The sequence below is a fragment of the Eucyclogobius newberryi genome, unplaced genomic scaffold, assembly GCF_026437365.1.
Source record: "Eucyclogobius newberryi isolate DKJ021-1_F unplaced genomic scaffold, fEucNew1.0.hap1 SCAF_19, whole genome shotgun sequence".
NCBI classification, from domain to species: Eukaryota; Metazoa; Chordata; class Actinopteri; order Gobiiformes; family Gobiidae; genus Eucyclogobius; species Eucyclogobius newberryi.
Genome location: NW_027315823.1, coordinates 19,437,739 through 19,462,511, shown reverse-complemented (window position 1 = coordinate 19,462,511; position 24,773 = coordinate 19,437,739). Strand labels below are relative to the sequence as shown.

General features: G+C 41.5%; 1 protein-coding gene across 1 annotated transcript in view; it reads right to left on the bottom strand.

Moving 5' to 3' along the window:
- Positions 1-2,350: 2,350 nt before the first annotated feature.
- Positions 2,351-24,773, bottom strand: part of mmp24 (matrix metallopeptidase 24) — a 38,525-nt gene continuing 16,102 nt past the window's right edge. The window contains exons 4-10 of the mRNA XM_072452058.1: positions 22,048-22,147; positions 21,753-21,957; positions 14,904-15,065; positions 13,778-13,983; positions 5,538-5,676; positions 3,835-4,101; positions 2,351-2,980 (exon numbers count right to left, since the gene is read on the bottom strand). Of these exons, the coding sequence (XP_072308159.1) occupies positions 2,619-2,980; positions 3,835-4,101; positions 5,538-5,676; positions 13,778-13,983; positions 14,904-15,065; positions 21,753-21,957; positions 22,048-22,147 (1,441 nt within the window). The 3' untranslated portion in view covers positions 2,351-2,618. The remainder of the gene's footprint in view (positions 2,981-3,834; positions 4,102-5,537; positions 5,677-13,777; positions 13,984-14,903; positions 15,066-21,752; positions 21,958-22,047; positions 22,148-24,773) is intronic.

Here is a 24,773-nt window from a genome sequence, read left to right as displayed (position 1 = left end):
TATTTAACCATGGATGCAACTGCTTGTTACGCTAAAATACAATCAGGAGACTATTATTATTCCGTTTATTTTTGAGAGGCAAACAAACTGAAATCTCTACCCCTGATATTCTAAACTGTTGCTCATTTATGTCAAATAAACACTTCAAACTATGTGTATATTTAGAGCCAATTTTAGTTAAGTGTGTTATGATATACTTCACCTCCGCTTCGCCTCTATTCTGTAATTTTGAGCATTTTAAAGGGTGTGTTCACAGGACAATTGCCTGTTATTTCCACATACGCCAACACGTCATCAAGTAGAATAATCATGAATGATGCTATTGCTCCACAGAAAAAAACTGAAAGCGCTGTTGTTCCCCACTTCTCTGCCTCTTTTCCTTATAACTCCATGATGTTCTCACACCGCAGAGCATCTATAAGTTAAAATATGCCCCCAGCTTGTCCTTTGTGGGTGATTGGTAATGTAGTTTTAGCCTATTCACTTGTATTGATCCGTGCTATGCATCTGTGCCCTCGAAACAGGCTGAGTAAACAATATGACTCCATTTTCCAATAGGACTGACATTCATGTATCTACACGTAAGCCAAAAACGGCGGATTTTCCGATAGAACCTGCAGTGTCTAATTTTGTGTTTGCTGTATATTGTCCCACTTGAAAGAACAAATGTGCGTTTTCCCACCATGTCCAAATAGCGCTGGAGGGCATTGAACAGCATTGATTTGTGCTGAATGCTGCATGTGCTGAACGGCTCACGACAGCGACAAGTAATTGCACAGTTATGCACCAAGAACACATTCAATTATTGTAAGACAGGGAGCTCAGTGAATAAGGTTCAAAGTGGGAGCAGGAACAATAGGATGGAGGGAAGTGGGGGAGCGCAGATGCAGGGAGACCAAGACTTCGGACTTTTTGCACAAATAAAGTCGCCTGGGAAAGATAATGTTTGTGATGTGCAATGTATGGGACTGGAAGTAATTATTACATGACAAAACTGAATCTAATGATCTAATGATATGTAACAGTGTGAGGTCATAGACAAGGAACTCCAATACGCCTCGGGGGGAGTTAAATGGCCGCTAAATGAACCATTATGAGTCATTTGAGAGTTAATGACATTTAAATGAGGAGCCAGTGTGTTTAAATAAAGCATGCTCCGAACCACAGAGCCGCAGTTTTGCGACGCTTCAGCACTTTTCCAAGAGGGCCTTCATGGCATGTTTCAATCAACAACAGAGGTCAGAGCGTTATTAAATTGGGTTTTTAGTCTTCGACATGGAGGCGACCAGGTGGGAGACTTTTGCAAATGCACAATATGGTGCATGTTTCTCGACAGTGGGGCAAAAAACGATTAGCCAAAGTAACACTGAAGAGACACAGAGACATACATGTTTGAAATGTTAGCCAGGAGAGGTGGGAGATGTATCAACAATTGTATAACATCACAATTGTTGTTTTGGAGACATGCAATGCAATGCCTAGAATTAAAGTTAACGTTTTGTGTTGTACTTGAACCTCAACAAGACATTCACATGTACGCTTCAGCACATACCTGATGCATTGTGAAAATGTTGTCCAAATATTGTTATTGAGACATTCCAAACCTCTATAAACAAGAAAACCATCCATTGATATTTTTGACATTTGAACAAAAACACAAGCATGGTCTGTTACCGGGCAAATTAAAGCATGTTTATCAAATAAATGCAAATGATACATTATGTTATAAAGTAGCATGGGAAGCACAAATGGATAAAATGCAGGAAGATTTTGCATACGAGGTTTGAGAGTGGGATGATCAGAAGACAGAAAAGAGACAATGGTATTACAACAGAGCGGAGCCTAACAGAGCTACTTCATTAAACCACGTCGATGTTGTTCCACTGCCTGTAATACTAATACAGAGCCATGGTCACCTTCTCTGATTGTGCTGTCACCATTAGGCCCATGTTCTTAAAGACACATTTCAACTTGTTACTTGCTGTGTGTTGATTTTAATCCACCTAGCTAAAAAAAATTGTATGAGGACGACAAAGCTAGGTAACGTGTAAAATGGTCTGTATCTTTCTAGTCTTTGTCAGATATTTTGAGCTGTATCTTGTTGTATAACTGCGATTTTAGTGGGGAAAAAATGTTCCTCTTTGAAAAATGTTTCTATAAATTCATGTTTGTATCTGAGTTGAGACCCCTGCTTTGTTCTTTAGGTTATGGCCTTCTTACCACTGTTTATTTTCAAGTTAGATTTGTCACATGTATAAGCATTTGTAAGACAAACTTGAGAGTGTGTGGCCTGATTTCATTTTCACTGAGAAGGAAAGTCACATGTCGTAGGTCCGAGAAAAAAACTGTATCTTTTTTAAGCATCATCCACAAACTCTTGCTTTAAATGTTAGTTTGACCTGGAATGGTGGAAACCCTGGTCACAGCAAGTTTTCTTTTGTGGCACAAAACAGGCACAAGTTCTTGGGACGTTTACCTTTAGCTACCACATTAGCGTCTTTGAAGCATTGAGGTTCTCTTGTATAATCTTGTGTTCTTTGCCTTAAGCCGATGTCAACTGGGCAAAAAACATGACCACCTGCTTTTGGTCAGAGCATTTTGATAAAAAAGTTGGCCTGTCATACCCACTCCTGAACGGGGTATTTGTAGTACTGCTGCGTCATCGTGTTCTGTTGGACCCCTTTGTTTTTGAACTGAAAAATAGTGTAAACCAGGACCAATATGCACAGAGACAGGATGCAGGGGATCACCACGGCGATGGCATTGACGGTTGTCGGGACGTCGTTGATGGTGACCATGATGTCCACATCGTCCAGAGGCAGCTGGCGGTCTCCACGGTTACCACTTCCCAAGCGCTCAATGTCCGACTGGTCACAGCCCATCCAGTCGCGCAAAATGGACTTAGGGTATCCAGGGTCCACTGTGAGCTTCTGGTTGTCAAACTTCCAGTAGTCTTTGCCCTTGTAGAAGTAGGTGTAGTCTGGAGGGGCAAAAAAAAGACAACAAGGATTTCAGGATGTTTGGAAGATGTTAATGTAACGCTAATGCTACATTTTCCAACTTTCCTCATTATGCAAATTGATGTTTGCATGTGAAAAGATTTGAACTCAGAGATACATCCTTAGCATTCACAAATCCAGTTCTTTATTGTGACACATAAAGGTGGGAGATACAACATCGCAATTGTTGTTGGAGATGCAAAATTAGAATGCAGAGAGAATTTAAAATGCCCTCAAAAATCTCCCAAACAAAAGTATCCAGTAACATTTCTTCCCTTTTGTGATAAATTTTATGGTCTATTGATATTCTGTGCAAAACTTGAACCTCAACAAAGACATTTGCAGGCACACTTGAACACAATCTTGATGCTGTTTTAAAATCGTCTAAATATCATTATCGAGATATGCAAAAATGATTGAGATATGATTTATATAATTCTATACACGCATACATTACATGCATTAATACAGTTGTCCACAAGTATTAAAATATCAGGTCCAAGCAGCTCAACAACACAGACAGCATTTGTGACACTGCACAGCCCCACCAGGCCCGTCTCATGTCTGCGTCTATATTTTTCTCCATCACCTCCACAACACCCAAGCACACGTCCAAACGTCCTGCAAGAGAGCGCCACAATCTAACACCAGAACTCGTGCACGCTTCAGCGCCCATGTCAACGCACACACACAGACACACACACCGACACACAAACAAACAAACACACACAAACAAACAAAAACACACACACACACACACACGCACACACACGCACACACACACACACGGTCCGACCTATTAGAGAAACAAGATTAAACCTTGTGGCACACTCACATCCTTCTTTGCTGATGAAGGCTCCTTGCGGTGAGCTGGGTATTCCTTTCCACACGGTGATAGGTTTAGGGTAGCCTGGGTCTGCAGTTTTCTTTTCCTCATTGTAGCGCCAGTACTGGTCTCCTTTGAAGAAATAAGTTTTGCCCACTGGTTCCCACTGCAGTGCTGTATCGATGCCATCTTTGGGGAGGCAGTTGCCCAGTTCCACCAGGCTGTGAGGATAGCCTGGTTCCGCTGTAACCTCCTTAAAAACCCAATACTTATCGCCTGGGACAAACAGAAGAGAAGAGAAACTTTTCAGCTTTCAAAGTATTGCCCCAACTTCATCTTTAAACAGACCCTCTAGTGATGCTTACCTTGGTTTATTTATGAAGTATTATATCATGGTTGATGTTTAAATCACTCAAAAATCTTATCAAGAGAATTTTTTGGCCCAAGGCTTATTTTCTTGCCAGTTTCAGAAAGAAGTGTTCACAGGATTTGCAAACCTCTGCTGGCTAACTGAGCCAAATTGAACTCTTCAATAGATCATGGAATAACATGACTTTAAAAATGTATGTATTTTAAAACATTTCATACCTCATAACACCCTGGAAAAGGTGCACTGAGTTCCAATGTCATTAAATATCAGAAGTTTTGACGATGGATGTACTTTCTGTTACACACACACACACACACCAAGAGCTGCTAAATGACTGAACAAAAACATATTTGTGATTATTTGTTTTTTTTTATTATTGTTCTCAAACCTTTATCCTGGTAAAAAAATAAATAAATAAATAATGTGCCTATATAATTGATAACAGAGTTAAGTTAAATGTTTTCACATGAGCAGGGTCAGCTAACTGAGAATGAACCAGTTTAATAGATGACAGATCCATGACTGCAGCATGACTCTCCCCAAACGTTTTACCATTCTCCATTTCACACTTTATTAAAGGGCAGGGAACATGAGAGCAGATGGCAGACTGGGATTTTAGCAGCCCTCCAGACCTTTGGAAACTTTGTCCAAGACAAAATGTGTAAGAATTTATGCATATATGCATAATGGGTAAGAATAGTATTATTATAGTATTAGTATAGCTCGCTGTCGTTTTTGTATCATTACATTAAACACACCATTTAATTTGACCACATGTTTAAATAATGTAAGTGTAGTTGCTCCCTGCGAAGCCTCAGCAGCATTGAAAAATGCAGAGGACAAAATCCCCTAAAAAGTATAAAGTACGTCTCTCAACCCTTTAAGAGCTTTACACACAGACCACACAGAGAAGAGATTTCTTAAATATAATAAAAGCTGTGGTAAATTGGATCCGTCCATCCATGAAAATAAGTAGATTATGTACTACTAGAGTTAAAAGAGCATCATTGTTCTGAGGCAGTGTGATTCAATCCGAACATTTGGTGAGGCGCTGAGGTGATTGTGCCAACACTCTCTCTCAAGTGTCTGTGCATGAAGCCTGTTACTCCTGTGCAGCACCCTCTCTCTTCTGTTCACACTCGCTTCACTGCTCACTCACGGTAGTAGTGAGTACTACGTAAGTAAGTACTGAGCAATGGAAAGCAAAAAACTGTTGCCAATTTGCATATAAGACTATTTATAGTACATCACATTTGTATTGTACATTTGTTTTGTCGCATGAGCAGATGATTGATACATATTTTTGTTTAAATAAGATTCAGTTCCTATGGTCTTCTCTTACCTTTAAAAAAGACAAATTTTCCATCCGATCTCTCATAGGCAGCATCTATACGAGGTGGTAGACCCTTCCAGAACTGGTCAATCTGCATTGGGTAACCCTCTTGCACCTTGTTGTTCCGTAGACGCCAAAACCACCGGTCCTACAAAAACAAAACAAAGCATGACAGTTGAAATTTATCAAATAATCATCAGTGATCCAGTCCAAGTTATGACAGCTGTGGAAATACACCTTTGCTCCAGATTTTAAAGGCCCAGAACTTTGCTGTGTCTTTTAAGCATTGAGCTTCTCTTCAGCTGGGCAAAAAACCCATACCCACTATTTGTAGTACTGCTGCACCATCATGTTCTGTTGGACCCCTTTGTTTTTGAACTGAGAAATAGTGTAAACCAGGACCAATATGCACAGAGACAGGATGCAGGGGATCACCACAGCGTTTTCTTATGACTACTTTGAATTACTATTTTGTATTTTTGCTATTTTCTAATTAGGAACTCATGGATTAGCAACATGACACTAGCAGATACAGGAGTAATGTATGAATGATTTGTATTTGAGCTGCAAATGTCACTGTAACAAGTTGATTTAGCGTAGATCGTTAATGGATCAGTTATGGCCTCAACAATAGGGATGGGCGATATTAACAAAAATGTATATCTGGATACTAACGATACTATGTGTTATGACATTAGCCTTGTTTTTGTCCCTGGTTCAGTCCTGTTTTAGTTTGCTTTAGTCTGGGTTTTGCCTTGGTTTAGTCCTGTTTAAGCCCGGCTTTAGTACTGATTTAGTCCCATTTTAGTCTTGCTTTAGTCCTGGTTGTGTCCCTGGTTTAGACTTGCTTGTCAATTCAATGTGTTAAAACATGTCTAAATTATTTAGTTAAGGCTTAAATATCCGACTAACATGAATGGTCAGTAAAATTACCCACAAAAGTAATGAAATATTACTGCATTTATTTATTACTGCACCATAATCAGATTGAACATATCTTCAAAACAACATTCACATTATTATACATTTTTCCATATTATATATTGCCCACTTCTTCTCAACAAGCAAGAACAACATAAATAAATCTTGTGTTTGACAATATGTTAGGCTTCTGGATGTTGTATACTCAAGCGAATCATAAGAAGTGGGTGTGATGAACCAAGACAAATGAGGGGACAGGAGCACCAGAGCAGCGCTGGGGCCGCGGTGAAGGCAGCGATAAGAAGAAGAACGATGATGCATGTTAAGTGAAGGACAAAAAGGGTGTGCCTGTGCCCGGAGCTGAGCAGCGGAGGAGGCAGAGGAGGGAGGATCGCAAGGCAAGCATCAATCTTCCCTCATTATCATTTGGCTTCAGAGAATCTAGGACACAGCCAAGCATCGTCCCCACTGAATACACACCATTATACAGAGCTCCCAAACAGGTGCAAACACACAGTCAGACAAACTACTCAAACGCTATGTCCTGTGAATTAGTTTAAAATGAGAAGAGTTCAAAGAGTTCAAAGTGTCCAAATAGTACATTATAACGCTGAAAATCCAATTAGTGCAGTGATTTTAGCCATTCGTTTTAAACCTGTTGCCCTTGTGTGTGTAAACCAAATTTAGCAATATTGGAATTCCATCCATCCATCCATCCATCTTCTGCCGCTTTATCCGGGGCCGGGTCGCGGGGGCAGCAGTCTGAGCAGGGACTCCCAGACTTCCTTCTCCCCAGACACTTCCTCTAACTCCTCCGGGGGGATCCCGAGGCGTTCCCAGGCCAGCCTAGAGACATAGTCTCTCCAGCGTGTCCTGGGTCTTCCCCGGGGCCTCTTCCCGGTGGGACATGCCTGAAACACCTCCCGAGGGAGGCGCCCAGGAGGCATCCGGAACAGATGCCCGAGCCACCTCAGCTGGCTCCTCTCGACGTGGAGGAGCAGCGGCTCTACTCCGAGCTCCCCCCGTGTGGCCGAGCTCCTCACCTTATCTCTAAGGGAGCGCCCAGCCACACGGCGGAGGAAACTCATTTCGACCGCTTGTATCCGCGATCTTGTTCTTTCGGTCACTACCCAAAGCTCATGACCATAGGTGAGGGTAGGAACGTAGACCGACCGGTAAATAGAGAGCTTTGCCTTTCGGCTCAGCTCCCTCTTCACCACAACAGTCCGATGCAGCGACTGCATTACTGCAGCCGCTGCACCGATCCGCCTGTCGATCTCACGCTCCATCCTTCCCTCACTCGTGAACAAGACCCCGAGATACTTGAACTCCTCCACTTGGGGCAAGGACACCCCACCCACCTGGAGAGGGCAAGCCACCTTTTTCCGGTCGAGAACCATGGCCTAGGATTTGGAGGTGCTGATTCTCATCCCAGCCGCTTCACACTCGGCTGCAAACCGTCCCAGTGCATGTTGCAGGTCCGGGTTTGATGGAGCCATCAGGACAACATCGTCTGCAAACAGCAGAGATGAGATCCTGTGGTCCCCAAACCAGACACCCTCCGACCCCTGACTGCGCCTAGAAATTCTGTCCATAAAAACAATGAACAGAACCGGTGACAAAGGGCAGCCCTGACGGAGTCCAACATGCACTGGGAACAGGTCTGACTTACTGCCGGCAATGCGAACACAGCTCCTGCTCCGGTCATACAGGGACCGGACAGCCCTGACCAAAGGGCCCCGGACCCCGTACTCCCGGAGCACCCCCCAAAGGACACCCCGAGGGACACGGTCGAAAGCCTTCTCCAGATCCACAAAGCACATGTGGACTGGTTGGGCAAACTCCCATGAACCCTCGAGCACCCGATGGAGGGTATAGAGCTGGTCCAGTGTTCCACGACCGGGACGAAAACCACTCTGCTCCTCCTGAATCCGAGGTTCGACTATCGGTCGGATTCTCCTCTCCAGTACCTTGGAATAGACCTTACCCGGGAGGCTGAGGAGTGTGATCCCTCTGTAGTTGGAACACACCCTCCGGTCCCCCTTCTTGAACAGAGGGACCACCACCCCGGTCTGCCAGTCCAGAGGCACGGTCCCCGAACGCCACGCGATGTTGCAGAGACCTGTTAACCAAGACAGTCCTACAACATCCAGATACTTTAGGTACTCAGGGCGGATCTCATCCACCCCCGGAGCCCTGCCACCGAGGAGTTTGCGAACAACCTCAGTGACTTCAGCTTGGGTGATGGATGAGCCAGCCTCCGAGTCCCCGGTCTCTACTTCCTCTTCCGAAGACGTGACTGAGGGATTAAGGAGATCCTCAAAGTATTCCTTCCACCGTCCAACGACATCCCCAGTCGAGGTCAGCAGGCCTCCACCCGCACCGCAACGGTGTTGGTGAGACACTGCTTCCCCCTCCTGAGGCGCCGGACGGTTTGCCAGAATTTCTTTGGTGCCGACCGATAGTCCTCCTCCATGGCCTCCCCGAACTCCTCCCAGGCCCGGGTTTTTGCCTCTGCGACAGCACGAGCCGCGGCTCGCTTGGCCTGCCGATACCCGTCGATGACCTCCGGAGACCTACAAGCCAGAGTGGCCTGATAGGCCTGCTTCTTCAGTCTGACGGCATCCCTTACTTCCGGTGTCCACCACCGGGTTCGGGGGTTGCCGCCACGACAGGCACCGGAGACCTTGCGACCACAACTCCGAGCAGCCGCATCAACAATGGAGGCAGAGAACATGGTCCACTCGGACTCAATGTCCCCAACCTCCCCCGGGACATGGGAGAAGCTCTCCCGGAGGTGTGAGTTGAATACCCTACTGACAGAGGGCTCCACTAGACGTTCCCAACAGACCCTCACAATGCGCTTGGGTCTGCCAAGTCTGTCCGGCTTCCTCCTCCGCCATCAGATCCAACTCACCACCAGGTGGTGATCGGTTGACAACTCTGCCCCTCTCTTCACCCGAGTGTCCAAGACACGCGGCCGGAGGTCTGATGACACGACAACAAAGTCGATCATTGACCTCCGGCCTAGGGTGTCCTGGTGCCATGTGCACTGATGGACACCCTTGTGCTTGAACATGGTGTTCGTTATGGACAATCCGTGGCTAGCACAGAAGTACAAAAACTGAACACCGCTCGGGTTCAGATCGGGGAAGCCGTTCTTCCCGATCACCCCTCTCCAGGTGTCACTGTCATTGCCCACGTGGGCGTTGAAGTCCCCCAGTAGAACAACGGAGTCCCCGGTCGGTGCACTGTCCAGTACCCCTCCCAAGGACTCCAAGAAGGCCGGGTACTCTGCACTGCTGTTCGGCCCGTAGGCCGCCACAATAGTGAGAGACCTGTCCCCCACCCGAAGGCGGAGGGACGCGACCCTCTCGTTCACCGGGGTAAACTCCAACACGTGGCGGCTGAGCTGAGGGGCTATCAGCAAGGCCCCTGCCGTCGATTGCCGCCCAGATCTCTCTGCACCGGCCCCTTATGGATCCTCCTGCGGGTGGTGGGCCCACGGGAGGGCGGCCCCACGTCGCTCTTTCGGGCTGTGCCCGGCCGGGCCCCGTGGGGTAAGACCCGGCCACCAGGCGCTCGCCATGGAGCACCCATCCCAGGCCTGGCTCCAGGATGGGGCCCCGGTGACGCCGGGCGACGTAAACTGCCTTGTTCGTGTTGTCATCATAGAGGGCTTCTGAACCGATCTTTGTCTGACCCGTCACCTAGGACCTGTTTGCCTTGGGAGACCCTACCAGGGGCATGAAGCCCCCGACAACTTAGCTCCCGGGATCATTCGGGCACTCAAACCCCTCCACCACGTTAAGGTGTCGGTTCAAGGAGAGGATTAATTAATTCATGATAATTGATTTGATTTTAATAAAACAATGTGATGGATGAATGTTTTTAAAACCATCTTATTTTTTAGTAGTTCATTGCGTTGTCCGGTAAAAGCTACATGATGAATACATGTAACATTATTTGGTCAGATGAACAACACAAAATAGATGCATAAGTTCTGTGACTGGATTTCAGAGATCTAAAGAAAAAATAAAGTAATAAAATAACCAACAGATTTGTACACCACTTTGTTGTTTACTTTTAATTGTGAGTAATTTCCTGGGCCTGGTTTCCCATTGCCTCAACCAAATGTGATGCAGGTTAAACCAGTCCATAACGCCATTTTGAGTGTCACCACAAAAGACACCACATGTTTCACCTGCAATTATCAAGCACTATCCACAGACCGCTAATGCCTGTCTGAAGTAGAAAAGGGAAAAAAAAAAATGGAAATGTCTCATAATGAGTGGCCCACACTAGCTTTTAACACCAGTTCATGTTCCGACACAACCTTAAACTGGACTCAACGAAGTGTGCTCTATTCTGCATCATTCTGCGTCAGTGAAGAAGCAAGAACCTCCTGCACAGTTCATGTTCATAAAGAGTGGAACTGGAAATATCTAAATAGAACACAGTCTTGCAAAACTTGCAGAACATGCCAGGAGGAAATGGCCTGCTTAAAACATAGCAGCCACAAAAATGTATTCTAAACAATGCTTAAAATACATTGCAAAAATCCCTTATGACCATGTGAGTGCAGCTGCTGTTGTGTAAAGCGCTACTTAGTAAATGTCTCACAAACACTTAAGACTCACTTCAGAGACCATAGCTGCACAACTGCCGGGGATAGTAATGCACTTAATGTATAAGTATTATGGGACATATTTATATAATGGTCACAGCTTGAAAATAAACTGCAGCAAACATCATAAGCTTATGACAAATACAGAGAACTTTGGGGACATTACATTTACACTGGGGAGATTAGCTTCTTAAACATTTACTATGACAAATAAGTTAGCCGTTTGCTCTTATAGGCAGACAAAACTTTTACTGTATATTATTATTGTACTTCTAGCCATGAGAATCAATACAATGGTCATTCTGGTTGACAAGGCTGGCCCATGTCACAAAAAAACATGAGAGGCCCAAATCGGTGGTAATGTGCACCACAGCTAACGCTTACTAGACAAAGAAGACAAACAAAGAAAAGGTGAGTGGACATTATTAAAGAACATTTGAGAGAAATCCCGTTCACCCAAGAAGATGCCCAATTATCTCATAAAAGGGAGGAAATGATGCAAAAAAGCAGACCCTGCACTAAAGTGGGACAAGCTCTAAGAAAGAAGATTATATGCTCTACAGACCAAAAAGAGGTGGATTTCAATGAATTTGCTGTTCTAGTGTTGTTGTCATTGCAGTGATCACTGGGCAGACATCTGTGTTTAATGGAGTCACTATATTGCAATAATATTTAATCAATATCCCATTATATCAACCTAGAAGTATCCACAATAAAGCCGGACCCTGGAGCCAAACAAAGCGTCATGGAGACAAGTGAGCAGACCTAAAACACAGACTCACTCTGACCTTTTCTAACATTCAGTTTTAAAGATCACAGGCATCACCATAGATGTTTCACCCTTTCCAGCCACCATCCACGATGTCCACAAAGACAAGCTCCAATTTACTGCATGTGTTTGAGAAGTGGGTTTGTCATCTACCAAGTCAACAAACTTACATTGCATTAACAGAGATAGTTGTGCAAATGTACCGGTAATTGTTATCATGTGATCAGTAAAAGTCCTTGATAATAATTTGAGACAGTATCCGAATATAATTTTCAATGTAAATGTATACAGACAAGTAAGACAAGCAAATTCTAACATCAGCACCACGGACAGCTCCAAACAGCTGTATAAAAAAAAAAAAAAAAGTAAACAATATATTTGTAACTAAGAGATTGTTAATATACATTTCAAAATACATTTAGCACTATAATTACACATACAACATATTTGCTTCCACTCTAGTTACAAACTAGATCAGAATCAGAATCAGAAAAGGTTTATTGTCATTGCAACTGAACAGGATATGATAAGGGTTAGGGTTACCCCATGTTATATAAATCCTATTAATACTATACTATTTTAGTCTATAAATATATTGTGAGAGAAACACAATATCATATTTAATGTTACATTCATAGTATTTGAAAATAGACAAGTAGAATTTCATTAAATTTGGCTAACCTCATAGCATTTTGTGCATTTTTCCTTGAATTATGTGGTGAACAGATGTTCAGAACATGTTCGGTAGTGTTGAAGCTCTTATTGTGTCCAGAGTGACTGTCATGTTCCTCTCAAAGCACTTAGAGCACTCGTCCTCCACTTAATGTTCAATTAAAGCTTATCTCTGTTCCCTGGTGCTGCGCTTTATATGGCAGTCGCATGACTCACTGTCTACACTACACACACCTCAACCTCTCACTCAAACATGCTTTGATCCTGTGTTACTTTTATCCACTTCCCATTTGTAATTTTTGGTATTGGGGCTGTGCAATACATAAAATTAATTTGATTAATTCGGGTCTTTAATAATCGACAATGTGAAAAATTGCTAAAGGGCACCTGCGCTGACCAGCCGTGCGCACCGAGAGGACAACTTCAACGCTTTTCACAATCCTCCCAGGTGACTGTTGTCAAAGGCCAGCGTATATAGCCTTTATTGCTTAATTAGAGTTGCATCTTTAAGGAGCCTTAAGTAGTTTAATCTGTGAAAATTACGAGTTTATTGTTCCTAGGACTTAGAATGAGGCATGTTGCAGCCACTTTCACTTCTACTCTGCCTTGCAAATATTTTTGGGAAGAGTCCAGTGAACAATTGAGCATCTTTCTGATGAGCCTTTAGTACCTTACAAAAGCTTGTGCTTTGTGCGTGAAAAGTTAAGTTTTCTCTGTAAAATTGTTTGAATCTTGTCTTCTCTGAGCAAAGTAAAAACAGCAGCCCGCTCCGGCTCCGCCCCTTTTCCCCTGGGTGTAAGTATCCATGACAACCAGAGATGAGAAGAGCAGCACGCAAACTTTTAGATTTGAGTTTCCTCCTGACAGTAATATTGTCCTCCATAGGGGAGTAAAATGTGTTGAGCTTCCCTAAAGAGCAGCAGTGGCAGAGACTTTGATTAAAATAAATTAAAATTGTAATTGTCCAAAGTGTGCAAAATAAAATATAAAAAATAAAGATTTTATTTTTTGGCCATATCGCCCAGCCCTACTTGTTATTAAAACATCATTACAATGGTTTTATTACAAGAAAGAAACAAATAAGTAATTTGTCAATGCTGTCCTTAAAGTGGCTGTACAAATCATAATACATCAATGGTACAAATACAGAATGTGATGAACAGCTGAAAACAAATAAATACATTTCCTGCAGATGAATTATCATAATTATTATTGTATTGAAGATGAGTCCGATGAGGTTTAATTATTCCACAATCTTACCTTGAAGACAAACATTTCTCGTCTGAAGAAGGCCACAGTGTTGAAGTTGCCATCGCAGATGTTTGGTTTGCCGTTGCCAGGCAGCGCGGGGCGGTCCCCTGGGGGGCGGGCTGGACGCGAGTGTTTCCGCTCCGACGTAGAGTGGGTGCGTCGTGAGGGCAGAGTGGGTAGTGGGCGAGTGGGCTCCAGCATGGCAGTGGGCACACCTGGCGAGACGCAAAGACACATGTGAATTTACAATTTAGTTAGAGGAATGGTTTACTGTGCTATCGCCGCTACAGGTTTTAATAATAATAATAATATGCCTAAAACTGAAAGTGACGCAAGATCGAACATCAGCACCACAGACAGTGTCTGTTTTAAAACTGTTTTATTTCATGTTTTGTACATTATGTATTTTTGGTATTAGACCTTTTAAATTCACTTTTTTACACCAATATTTTAAAAAATGTGCACTAATACTGTAATTATATAACACATGTGCTAACTGTTGTTAACTTGGGAATGAATAACTGATGTACTCTACTCATTTAGTCTAAATAGTCAATACTAAGACCACTGCCTTACATAACTTGTACTATTTGTGTTCCTTTGCAGTGCTCTTTGTCTTCACTACTGCCTGTAAACATAGGATTTTAAGCTGTTGTGATAAAAAGAGACTAGGGAGAGATGCTTATGCCACTGACAAGCTTTCACTGTTCTTTGTTCACTTTCAAGTTTACCAAAATGACAAGCATTTGTTTTTCTCTCAGCAGAAGAACAAAGCCTCCCGGGAGTATTTGGAACAGTGACAAAATAAGCACCATTTTTGTTTTGTCTTTTGTCTTAAACCTTCTTAATACCTCATCACACACACAGCATCGCTGGGTTGCCACTGGACCACACTGTTTCATAATTCAGCTTCACTCTGGGTTTTACGGTTAATAATGTACAAGTTCGGGGTTTGGTGTGTGCTCATGCAAGTTTTTGCTTTCAGGGCCAACTCTTAATGCAGAATAGGGCAATGTAAAATAAAAAGGAACACATTCTCTCATATCAGTCCAACGGACAGCACCCTTTGATTGTGCCATTGATAAGTCATTGGTATTTGCTTTGTTTGCAAAAGTCATGCTTTAGACTAACTTACCATAGATTTTCTGAATGCCCTGCAGGTCATCCAAAGGCAGTTTGAAATTGTGCGTGTCCATGTACTGGTAGAAGGGAGCCATGATGGCACTGGGGTCATTGGAGTGCTCCAGACCTAAAGCATGGCCCAGCTCGTGGACAGCCACCAGGAACAAATCATTACCTAAAGAAAAAAATACAAAGAATAAAATGCATGGACGGGGCATATTTTCTTTGACAAATTAATAAAATACATATTTTCACATCATTTTGGTTGTATTTAGTGGATGGGAAATATCATGCCTAATATGAATATTTCATAATATTTTCACGATTTTGCCATACATGAGATATGATATTCTACGATATATCACTATTTTTTAAAGAACACAATCCATTTTAACAACATTTTTCTTTGTTAAACCCAGAAAGGAAACCCAAAGTTTCCTTTCTGGGTAGCAACTAAATTGTAGTGAGGTCACAAAATAAAAGGGAAATTATACCAAAAATGACTCATGGCGATATATATCCCAACCCACGATATTGATAATATATCACTAAATTTAGTGTGACGATATTTTGGCACATCCCTAATTTACTATATTTGTTTAACTATATTTGTCACAGCTCTTTTGGTATTTTTTGCAACTTTTTTTATTATACAGTAATGTGTAAAGTTTGTCAAATTCTCCGTTTAAGTTTGATTGGCAAACATAATGCAATGCTGGTCCTAAAAAGGTAAACATAATCTGTTGAATTTAGAGCATGTGGTCCTAACACATAATGTGTATATCTAACACAGTAGTTAATAATGGATTATTTGATCAGGGGCATTATTGTTGTAGTGGAAAAACTGTGTGTGTCCTTATTTTGTTTCAAATTCTCAAAAATATAATAAATAAATACCTCAAATTCAAAGGCTTCTCAGTGGAAACAAAGTAAAAAAGACTAAAGGAGGCACAGAGAAAGTGGGCTAAATCCTGCTATAAGATGCCCTCATCAGCAGTGTCATATGAATCCCACATAAAAAGAAGCATTAGGGTGAACTGAAAGAGCCGTGAGTGAGAACATTTGGGAAGAAAGTCCAGCATGATCCTGTTGAAATGCTGCCACTCACTGAAGATTACTGCAGAGGCAAGGGTAAAATTCAGACTTGTATGAGACAAGATTCTAAATTTGTAAAACTAGTAAATTATGTATGTATGTGAGATGGCAAAGAGTTTCAAAAATACACCGACTTCAACAAGCCAATGCACTCCCGAAGTACAATGAGTCATTGTTTAGAGATATTTTCACTACGGCAGCTTCAAGAGCCCCAGAAATGACTTTGATTTTGGAATGAAAACCCTTTGTCTGATGTTGAGCTTCCAAGCCCAAGTCCCAAAACTTAGGCCCAAAACTATTTCTTTCACAGATCAGTGCAGGTTAAATGACTGAAATCTAAACATCAACCTCTTAAACTTACAGTGAAATTTCAAAGGATGAAATTACAGCCAACAAATGCATCTTATAGTGACAGACCTATGACTGAAACAATGAAAATATCCCGCAGCGTTTGCATCCTCTTTAATTGTCGGAATTTCAATTCAATCAAATGTAAAATATATTCGAATGTCATTTACGGGTGCCTTGTTTTCAGTAATCTAGCTGTCAATCCCTAAATCAGCACCGACTCAGTTTCAGTAAATACTTTTCATCAGCTCTGTAATTGCTTTGACTCTTTCTGAACCTAATTAAACAAAATCATTATCTTCAGTTGGAGAGTTTGTACCTCGGTGGACAGACAGGCTTTTACATAAATGTTACTGTAAACAAAGAGATGGATTTCCTTGGATTAACAGAAAACTTTAACAGTTTCTATTGCTGCTAAAAAGCAAGCTGTCTTAAGACTTTGTAAGAAAAGCACCACTGAACTGCATTTCTGTTGTCTGGGTTTTCTATTAAATAACTTACTTGGTCAAGATTGAGTCAGTAATTTGTTGCGTTTAAGAGCTAGAATCTATAGTATTTAGTTTGATTCTTCAAGCCACTGCTAAGAATGGTTTCATGTTTAAATATTTGATTGGGTGACCAAAGATTACAAAATACAATTAAACCAGAAACAACTAAAAATAAACTAAATAATGGCCGTATCACTTTATCACAAGTGATCACATAAATCAGACACTAGTTTTACAACAATCTTTTGCCACGTTTGCAACAAGCTATGGGACAAAACAAAATGCAATATTCATAACATACTGACCTAGATTAATTTAAAAATAGCATTTGCACAGTGCGCCAAATACAGCACCATCCTGCTGCTTTTATGCAAGTTTGTGTGACAATGATCACTCAAATATCTTATCTTGTGTCTAAAAATAGGGCTGTCACAACTACTATTTTAGTATTCGACCAGTCAGCGATTATTGGAATTGCACATTGAGACTAAACACATTATTAACCAAATAAAGTTTGAAATATAGTTGATGAAAACTTCTAAATAGAGAGAATTATCAGTTATCCAAAAAAACTATATTTTTTATAGTCAACTAGTCACAATAAGTTGATAAATCGTTGCAGCCCGACTTATAAACCAAATTGTTCAAAGGCACAGTTGAATAACTCACAAGTCCCTCACATGCTATATTTACTCAGTTCTGTTTCCCTGATCTGATATTTCACCCACCACATTTTACAGTGCTCTCTGATGACAGCTTGAGGGAATTCCCAGGAGGTCTCTCGTGAGTGTAGACCTCCCGTGGCTGCCCCTCAGCTGAGCCCCACCAAACGCTGCTGCAAGGTTTGATACAAAGTCTTCTGAACCACCTCAAGAAGCGCTGGGAGAAAGACAATCTTTGTTCTCTTACATGGGGGTCAAACATAGCTTTTTTTGTTCTTGAAGTTAGCAATGGTTGTAAACTTAAATGCATGACTTGAAGTAAAATGTGTTGCCATCTTCTAGATATCAAGCCTCCAATACAGTTTCCTTCAAACCCCGAAACACAATGTATTATAGCTTGTGTGCGCATTCTAGTAGTTAACACTTTTACACATAACAAGTTAACGATTATAGTTAATACGTGAGAACCATGAAATAACTGTTGTACTTCCATAGCATAGAAAAAGTGTGAAATTTGAACCCAGCAAAATATATCTTTACAGGTGATTATGTTAACACAATATTGCAGGCAAATATTGTGTAATTTCCAACAACATAAAAAGGTAAGTTAGGATCTAAAATGGATTTTAAAATATTCTAATCATATGGGTTTTGTCGTATTGTCATAAGGCTCGGGGTGGGCGATATTGCCAAAAATTGCCAAAAATTTATTTTTGGACTATCCAACGATACATGTCAAAACATGTCTTTAAACATAAGTTGAGGTTTAATTACCAGATAAATATGAAATGCCTGTAAAATCAATCACAAAATAGCATAAATATAACCTTATATCCTTTTTGAAAGTTGTTTTATTTTAATTACATTTTTGTAGCATGGTTCTACTTTTTATTATATACTCATTATATCTTCATAACAACATTCACTATATTATCTAAATGTCGATATTTTGACCACCTCTACATCAGGCTTGTTCTTAAATCCAGGGACCACCTTGGAGACAACGTGTCACATGAGAGGAGGCTATCGAACATGGCCGCTATGCCACCATCCCTTGGCGTATCCTCTGTCTTTGTGAAGTATTTTCGATTGTTTCTTCAGAGCTTCAGTGTCTACAGACTCAAGGCTAACAATTGCACACTGTGTCAAGCTGTCGGCACAATTTACAATAAGCAACATTTGACAAAACTGAGAAACTTGCAGCAAGTATGTGACAAATGTTCCAACCTGGAGTTAACATGAAATTTTGGTAGAAAATAGTCAGCAGCTCAGAAATGTTGGGAAATCTGCTGAGGAAGAGTGTAAGCCATACTGCAGTTTAGCTTTAGCAACTCTCGCTCTGATTGGTCAGTGTGTAAACGTAGTGCGTGAGCCCACGTCACATCAAAGCCTCAGAGTTACTGGCTATCCCTACCCACTAGGCTAAACTGGTGACATGTGCTAATGAGCACAGCCCATTGACTAGAATTGAGTGCCATTTTGAAGCCCCAGGACAATGTTTGAATTGGTTAAATCCATTTGTCAATTACTCCAAACGAAAGCTGATCAATGGGACGCGTGGCTGGGGGAAAGTGTCAAAAAAATAGAAAAAGTTACAATATCACCAAAATACTTTAGACATACTTTGTCTTTCACTCCTGTTTGAGGTTAGTCCTGGTTCTATTTTTCACCATGGCATTGCAATGATTTCTATACATTAATAGTCAATCAAGCACGAATGTATGTATTTACAGATGTCAAAGAAACATTCGACTGTTGGAGTTCGTCTGACACCCTTCTCTAGCCACTGCTTTTAGAAGTCTGTCTCACTATCATGTCTCTAATCTTTCAATTACTCTGAGTGTGTGCATCTGGAAGTGTGTGCAGGGATTTGGAGATAAAGAGACATTGCAAAGTGTCTGGATACCCAGGCAATACTCACACGCACTTGAAGCATGAATCATTAATTCGCAAATAAGTCCCCACTATATATCTTGACCAATTAGCAAGTTGAAAATGCATGTACTGCCGTATAATTTATGACGCTCCACAGTGCTCTTAACGTCCTTGATATATATATAGAAATGGTCCTGTGGAAAGAGATTGTTATATAAGGGCTGTGCTGGGGGCAAAGGGACTATAGGTGCTCCTTTGACTCAGCTAATTGTCTCTGCGTCTAATCTCTCAAAGCAGAGCCCTATGCTGCTCTGTCACTGTCCCTCTGCTTTCTCTCTATCACACATTAGTTTGTCAACGGGAGCCAATCTGGCACCAGCCATTTGTCAAACTTAGAGGAAGAAACAAAGGAAAACTACAAAGTCATGTGGCATCTTCAACTAATTTTTCAATCCAAACACAACAATAGTTGTCTGTGGATATGATGAAGTTATTTGATGTGGCAGTGATTAATGTTGAAGGTAAAGGTTCCATATCATGCTATTTTTCCCGTTTTGTAGTCTACCCTAAGGGTATATTTGATAATAATAAGTGTTGTGCAACATAAAATAATAGTTATAAAATATCACCCATATCTTGGACCTCGCTAACAAACCCGGAAATGCAGACGGCTTAGTTTGAGATTCGCCCCCACCCTCGCGGAGAGCGATCTGCCTCCCCCGTCCAACCTGTGACGTAGTCTCAGCGTGGAGACAATGGTGGTGTAAACAGAGGCCGCGGCGTGCGCTTGACACAGCAGTATATTTCAGCGGCAGCAGCGTTGGAACAAAGTAGCGTTTGAAGCTAACTGTGCCTATATAGCCGCGGTTCCTCTCAAGCGGGGAGTCGAGGGAAGGAGAGAGGGAGGGAGGCGTGTTACAGGTACAGAGTGCTTGCTGGAGCATGGGCTGAAACAGCTGTGTGCTGCGTAACTCACCCGGAGTGAGTTAAAAAAAAAGGTTAAAAGCTCTGAAAGGTCGATTTAGCATGCTATGGGACCTTTAAGTGTAACATACTTGGATATGTTTCTAATGTAGAGCAGAAGTACAAGGGTAACTTTTTTTTAAATGGTACATTTTTCGGACTGCATTCTTACTTCACACTTAAAGGTGCCATAACATGCTTTTTTTCACGTTTCGTAGTCTATCTTAAGTGTATAATTGATAATAATAAGGGGTTGTGCAACACCCATAACATAATAGTTAAGAAATATCACCCAGGCCTTGGAACCCCTCACCAACCCGGAAATGCAGACGGCTTGGTTTGATATTTGCCCCCACCCTTGCGAAGAGCGATCTGGCTCCCCCGCCCAACCCGTGACGTAGTCTCAGAGCGCGTGTGTGCCCCGCCCACCCGTGATGTAGTGTGTGCCCCACAGCTGTAGCTCCGCGGTGTGCAGCTCCGCGCCAGTGAGTGAGAAACGATAGAACTTCAGATGATGACGCGTGCTTGCCCTTATGACACGGTCTTGCCCCACCGCCCGTCAGTTTGGAGATTCGAGGAAAGGAGATAGTCTGTAATATAGCTAGACACTGCGGGAATCAATCAAAAAAAACACTCTGGGTACATATATGAAGCACAAATAGCAATGTAAGAAGGTTAAAAGCTCTGAAAAGTCAATTTTGCATGTTATGGCACCTTTAATGTTTCACAGTGTTAAATGTTTTGGTCTTCCAAAGTGAACAAGCTACAACGCTTTATCTTGACAATATTAAATGATTTGATGTTTCTTACACACTACTTTCAGATATTATTTCGCCTCTCCTTTCAAAATACTAGATTGTGTGCATTCAAAAAAAAAATCCATGGTGTTACAATTGATTGTTCTTTCAATTACATTAACTAGTAATTGTAAAGACTTGTGTAGTAGTTTTAACAAATACTTTTTACTGGTACTTGAGTATAATTGTTGGCTCGACATCTCTGATGTAGCGTAAAATATAGTGAAATTAAAGTGTAAAGTGAATAAAAAAGAAAAAGTGAGAGAGTGGTCCGTGACAAAATGGCCCCATGTTTGGTGTTTAGTGCACGGTTGGAGTTTGCCTTTAAAAACTACACTATGGGCTTGTGTTCCCTTATACTGCTTCCAGCCCGATCACCTACGTGCCCCACTCTTGTTTCCTAATTTTCTTTCATCTGCAATGTATCATACAACACTACACACACACATATTCAAATCAAACACACATACACCCACTGACTTTGAAGTCGTTCCCACCTTGTCGAGATCGTCCATGAAACTGGTTAGTTTATTTAACTTCATATTTGTCTCTAATGCTGTGTACTGAGAAGTTGATGTTAGTTGTGCTCAAACATCTCTGACAAAGTACTTTTTTAGCAGAGCAAAAGTCTTACCATCGTGGTTGGCGTTCCCCAGAGTCCAAGGCTCATCGGAGTCAAAATGAGTGTCTCCTCCGATTCCTGCGCCGGGGAAATAGGCGTGTGCCAAGAAACCCCCCTCGCCATCAAATGGAGAGCTGTCACCATGGAAACCCGAGGCAAAGAAGATCATGATGTCAGCTTCTTTACCCTCGTTTTTTATCTCTGAATAGGGCACTTCCTGTAAGACATGTCCACAAAGCTTTGGGGTCAAAGGTGAAGGGAAACAGATACGCTCCGTTGCATGTTTGAAATGGTGAGAGAGTGAGACCTGGAAGGAGAGCGGCGTGACGGCCTGCCACACGTTGAAGGCCTGTCGGATGGCTCTCTGCGTGTCCTTCTCTCCCACTTTAGGCGTGAAGTTTGATATGCTGCAGAGATGAAAGATGAGCAAATGAGAACAGAAAGTAAGATTTAGCCTAAGTAAGATTTGTATTTGTTGAATGATTTAGTAACCTCCCACCACAATCTTCTTTTTTTTTAAGCAGTGTCTTCTCTCTTAAAATGCTACGTTCAAATGTCTCAACTCTCAAATCTATTAACTTTGCATTCATGAAACAATATCCTTTTGTCGACCAAAGGGAAAGTTTGAGTGGGGCAGTTTCGGTTCAGCGCATACAACTCAAAAGGGAGAAACAAGGTCTAAGACATCAGGGAGTAATTTCAAAAGTCGTTCATATACTTTACTGTGAGCTGAACATCATTATATATTTCATCAAGCTTTCCACTTTCATGTTGTTTCTTGAAACCTCTTTGAACCTCAGATAAAACAGGGGCAAACCAGATGGAAGCAGAAAAGAAAAAAAACTGAAATTATAGCCTCTTACCGTGGGGCTCACAGCTATGAAAAAGTATTTATTACATCTGCTCTACCCTTTAAGTATAAGGAGTGAACTGTTACTAAAAGTGATGGTGAAAAACAGCTTTTATAAGGCAAATAAATGTAATGAATAGTTTGGAATGCAGTGATATTTATTTATTTGGGTAAATGGTTAGATAAAACATAGTGACTGTAACTAGAACATCAACATTTACTCAGTTAAAATGTGTTTTCCATCATAAAAAAGGCTTACTAGGGTTAACAAACTACACTTGACAAATAGATAACTTTAAAATCAGCTAAAACAATAATCGGATCTTGCTTTGCTTAGGAGGCAGAAAAATAATCAAGCAGTTCAAGACGCTCCTCTGTCGCTGAACTCTCGCCCGTTCTGTTACATGTGAAGTGTTCAGATTCAAGACAGATAGAGACTGTGTGTGTCCCTCGTGTTCCTCGTACAAATAATGCCAAAAAGTCACATCTCAGAAAAAATATTTCAGGCGTCAGACCAAATAACTTAAGGAAAATAACAATCACAAATGACACAAATACACAAATGAATAAACACGTAAAATGTGGACTGCTAAACATTAGAGCAATTTCCTCCAAATCGCTCTTAGTTAATGAATTAATTAGTGACTATAACATAGATCTTCTAGCTCTAACTGAAACGTGGCTTCAACAAGACGACTACGTCAGACTAAATGAGTCCACCCCACCCAGCCATGTTAACTTTCAGACTGCCAGGAGCACAGGCCGAGGTGGTGGTGTGGCAGTGATCTCCCACTCAAGCCTACTCATGAGCCCTAAAACTAACAATGCATTTCACTCATTTGAAAGCCTTATGCTGTCAATCACATGTCCAAATATGAAAAACCAAAAAGGAGTTTTGTTCATAGTTATCTACCGACCTCTTGGTCCCTATTCAGAGTTTTTAACAGAGTTTTCTGACTTTATATCAAACTTAGTGTTAGCCTGGGATAAAATAGTTATAGTTGGAGACTTTAATATCCACGTGAACATGAGTGATGACGCTCTCAGTAATGCCTTCAGCGCCTTGTTAGACAGCATTGGTTTCACTCAGAATGTAAATAAACCGACTCACACTCACAAGAACACTCTGGATCTTGTCCTAACGTATGGAACAGAGATTAGTGACCTCATTGTCCTCCCTCAAAACCCTATATTGTCAGATCATTTCCTAATTACCTTTCAGTTTATTCTTAAAGATCATCCAGTCCCACAAAATAAAGTTATAATGAAAAGGACAATATCTGAAAAATCTATCTCAAAATTCAAAGAAATAATAGAGCCAATATTCAGTGACATGTCATGTGATCCTGCTGAGAACAGCTTTAGTCCCAGTTTAAGTGATCAATGTGTCGACTTGACCATGAATTCTCTGAAGTCTGCTCTTGACGTTGTCGCGCCGTTAAAACAGAAGGTCATTAGGCCAAAGCGCGCCTCCCCATGGTACAACCAAGAACTGCGTTCACATAAACAAAAAGTTAGAAAGTTAGAGGGATTATTTCGTCGCTCTCACACCGAAGAATCCCTAAAAGCATGGAAAAGTTGCCTGCTGTCCTATAAGCAGGCTCTGCGTAAGGCCCAAACCAGATATTATTCAAATCTAATAGAAGTCAACAAAAGTAACACTAAATTCCTTTTCAGCACTGTAGCTAGGCTAACAAACTGTCACAGTGCAGTAGAGCCCTCAATCCCAGCTACACTTAGCTCTGATGATTTCCTCCTATTTTTTAATAATAAAATAAAAACAATCAGAGATAAATTAGATGAAATTACCCCCGCTATTAGCCCTGAACTAGCCCAAGCTGTAAATCTAACGTCCCATATAAATCCACCTGTAAACTTAGAAAGGTTCACAGCTGTTGATCAAGCAGAGATAACTTCAGCCATTATGTCCTCTAAAAGCTCAACTTGTGTCCTAGACCCCATTCCAAGCAGACTCCTCAAAGACATTCTTCCCCTAATTATAGACCCTATTCTTAATATAATAAATACTTCACTCGAAAGTGGCTATGTTCCACAGTCCTTCAAACATGCAGTCATTAAACCTCTTCTGAAAAAGCCTAATCTAGATCCCGACCTATTGGTAAACTACAGACCTATTTCAAATCTTCCCTTCGTCTCTAAAATCCTTGAAAAAGTTGTAGTAA